Source organism: Terrapene carolina, unplaced genomic scaffold (genome assembly GCF_002925995.2).
Source record: "Terrapene carolina triunguis isolate 2854851 unplaced genomic scaffold, T_m_triunguis-2.0 Scaffold469, whole genome shotgun sequence".
NCBI classification, from domain to species: domain Eukaryota; kingdom Metazoa; phylum Chordata; order Testudines; family Emydidae; genus Terrapene; species Terrapene triunguis.
In genome coordinates, this window is record NW_020664820.1 from 6,899 (window position 1) to 9,789 (window position 2,891).

Below are 2,891 nucleotides of genomic sequence, written 5' to 3' on the forward strand. Positions count from 1 at the left end.
TCGATAGCAATTCCAGGATAACGCAGGCGTTCCGGAATAACTTCCTGTCTGCACAGTCTATTCCAAAATCAATTGAGAAACAGGGAAGTGGCAAAATTTGCAGATGATACAAAACTTTTCACAATAGTTAAGTCCCAGGCAGACTGCAAAGAGATACAAAGGGATCTCACCAAACTGGGTGACTGGGCAACAAAATGGCAGATGAAATTCAATGTTGATAAATGCAAAGTAAAGCGCGTTGGAAAACATAATCCCAACTCTACATACAAAATGATGGAGTCTAAATTAGCTGTCACCACTCAAGAAAGAGATCTTGGAGTCATTGTGGATAGTTCTCTGAAAACATCCACTCAATGTGCAGCGGCGGTCAAAAAAGTGAACAGAATGTTGGGAATTATTAAGAAAGGGATCGATAATAAGTAAGGCCCTACCAAATTCACGGCCATGAAAAACGTTTCACGGTCCATGAAATCTGGTCTCCCCCCGTGAAATCTGGACCGTTGTGTGCTTTTACCCTATACTAAACAGATGTCACGAGCGAGACCAGAGTTTCTCAAATTCGGGGTCTTGACCCAAAAGGGAGTTGCAGGGGGGTTGCAAGGTTATTTTAGGAGGGGTCATAATATTGCCACCCTTACTTCTGCGCTGCTGCCTTCTGAATTGGGCGGCTGGAGAGCAGCGGCTGTTGGCCAGGTACCCAGCTCTGAAGGCAGTACCCTGCCAGCAGCAGCGCAGACGTAAGGGTGGCAATACCATACCATGCCATGCTTACTTCTGTGCTGCTGCTGGCAGCGGCTCTGCCTTCAGAACTGGGCTCCCGGCCGGCAGCCGCCGCTCTCCAGCTGCCCAGCTCTGAAGGCACCGCCGTCGCCAGCAGCAGCGCAGAAGTAAGGGTAGCAGTATCGCAACCCCCCCCACAATAACCTTGTGACCCCCACACGACTCCATTTTGTGTCTAGACCCCTACAATGACAACACCACGACATTTCAGATTTAAGTAGCTGAAATCATGAAATTTACAATTTTTAAAATCCTATGACCATGAAATTGACCAAAATGGACCATGAATTTGGTAGGGCCCTAATAATAAGAGAGGAAAATATCATATTGCCTCTATATAAATCCGTGGTACGCCCACATCTTGAATACTGCATGTAGATCTGGTCGCCCCATCTCAAAAAAAGATATATTGGAGTTGGAAAAGGTTCAGAAAAGGGCAACAAAAATGATGAGGGGTATGGAACAGATTCCGTATGAAAAGAGATTAATAAGATTGGAACTTTTCAGTTTGGAAAAGAGACGATTAAGGGGGGATATGACAGAGGTCTACAAAATCAAGACTGGTGCAGAGAAAGTAAATAAGGAAGTGTTATTTACTCCTTCTCATAACACAAGAACTAGGGGTCACACAATGAAATTAATAGGCAGCAGGTTTAAAACAAACAAAAGGAAGTATTTCTTCACACAACACACAGTCAACCTGTGGAACTCTTTGCCAAAGGATGTTGTGAAGGCCAAGACTATAACAGGGTTCAATAAAGAACTAGATACGTTCATAGAGGATATGCTACTCCCGACTAGGACATGAGTTTCTGGAGCAGAAGGGAGGGGAAAATGGAATTCAGTTTTCTAGAAGAGGGGTGCGTCTGATGCCCGGTAGATTTGCTATAACTGAACCTTGATACACCTCTACCCCGATATAACGCTGTCCTCGGGAGCCAAAAAATCTTACCGCCTTATAGGTGAAACCACGTTATATCGAACTTGCTTTGATCCGCCGGAGTGCGCAGCCCTGCCCCCCCGGAGCGCTGCTTTACCGCGTTATATCCGAACTCGTGTTATATCGGGTCGCGTTATATCGGGGTAGAGGTGCATTTAGCTCATTAATCTCCGACGGGGGATGCTTTTCTGTTTTGATTTCCGGCCCTTTAAATCTCAGACTCCACCTCCTTGCACTGGATGGGCACAGTGCAGCCTGTTCGCAATGCTGCCTACTGCAGGCCAAGCCTATTAAAGGAGCAGGGGTCGAGGAGTTTTTTTTGCAGAGGAGGGGGCTTCTCTGACGAGCACCATGCTTCCCGTCTGGCTTTCCGGGCCACCTTCACCGCCCGTCACGATCGCGCATGACTTCAACATGTGGCGGGACTACTTCAACCTGTCAAAGGTTCTTGGCGAAATCATTGAGGAGCACAGAAGGGGGTCCAGGAGCCTCCTAACCTGTGAGACGGCAGATCCCTGCCTGCCAGGGACCCCCCTTCAAGTGTCTCCGGGGGACGCCTCGAGCCCGAAGTCATCGGGGTGGAACAGGAACAACGGCAGCAGCTGTCCTCAAAGTGGGCAGAATGGGGCGGCCACCCCTCAGACGCCCGGCAGATTCATATGCAACTTCTGCAGGCACAATGGGGAATCCAAGAGGGTCTACTCCTCCCACTTGCTGAAGCAAGCGGATGGTACCGTGCTGTGCCCCATCCTGCGTAAATACATCTGCCCGGTGTGCGGTGCCACGGGCGACGGGGCCCACACGCTGAAATACTGCCCGCGCAATCAAGAGAAGCAGTCCCTCTACTGCAAAGGCGGGCGCAACTCGGCTGGCTTCGTAGTGAGACGGTGAACGGCAGGGGAAGAAACCTCCTCCACCCTGGGACAAAACCTGGGACCTTTCACCAGGGAGCCAGAAGGGGCTTGGAATTGAAGTTTAGTTTGCCACCGTTTGTTTCCTAGTTCGCATTTAAAGTCCAGGGTGGATTTGACGCAGCCACGTCGAAAGTTGCCCTGGTTTCTTTCAATCCCCACAGCAGCCTGGTTTTGGTATCCCTGCCTGGCGGTGAGTTCCGTCGGAAGAGAACCAGTGCCAAAGAACCGGACGTTTCATCGTTTTGCCCTTGTCCTGC

At 49.6% G+C, this 2,891-nt stretch overlaps 1 protein-coding gene across 1 annotated transcript; it reads left to right on the forward strand.

Annotated features, from left to right (window-relative positions):
• Positions 1-2,071: 2,071 nt before the first annotated feature.
• On the forward strand, positions 2,072-2,611 carry NANOS2 (nanos C2HC-type zinc finger 2). The gene has a single exon (XM_024204357.1). The coding sequence runs from the start codon at positions 2,072-2,074 to the stop codon at positions 2,609-2,611; it is 540 nt and encodes a 179-aa protein (XP_024060125.1).
• Positions 2,612-2,891: the final 280 nt, after the last annotated feature.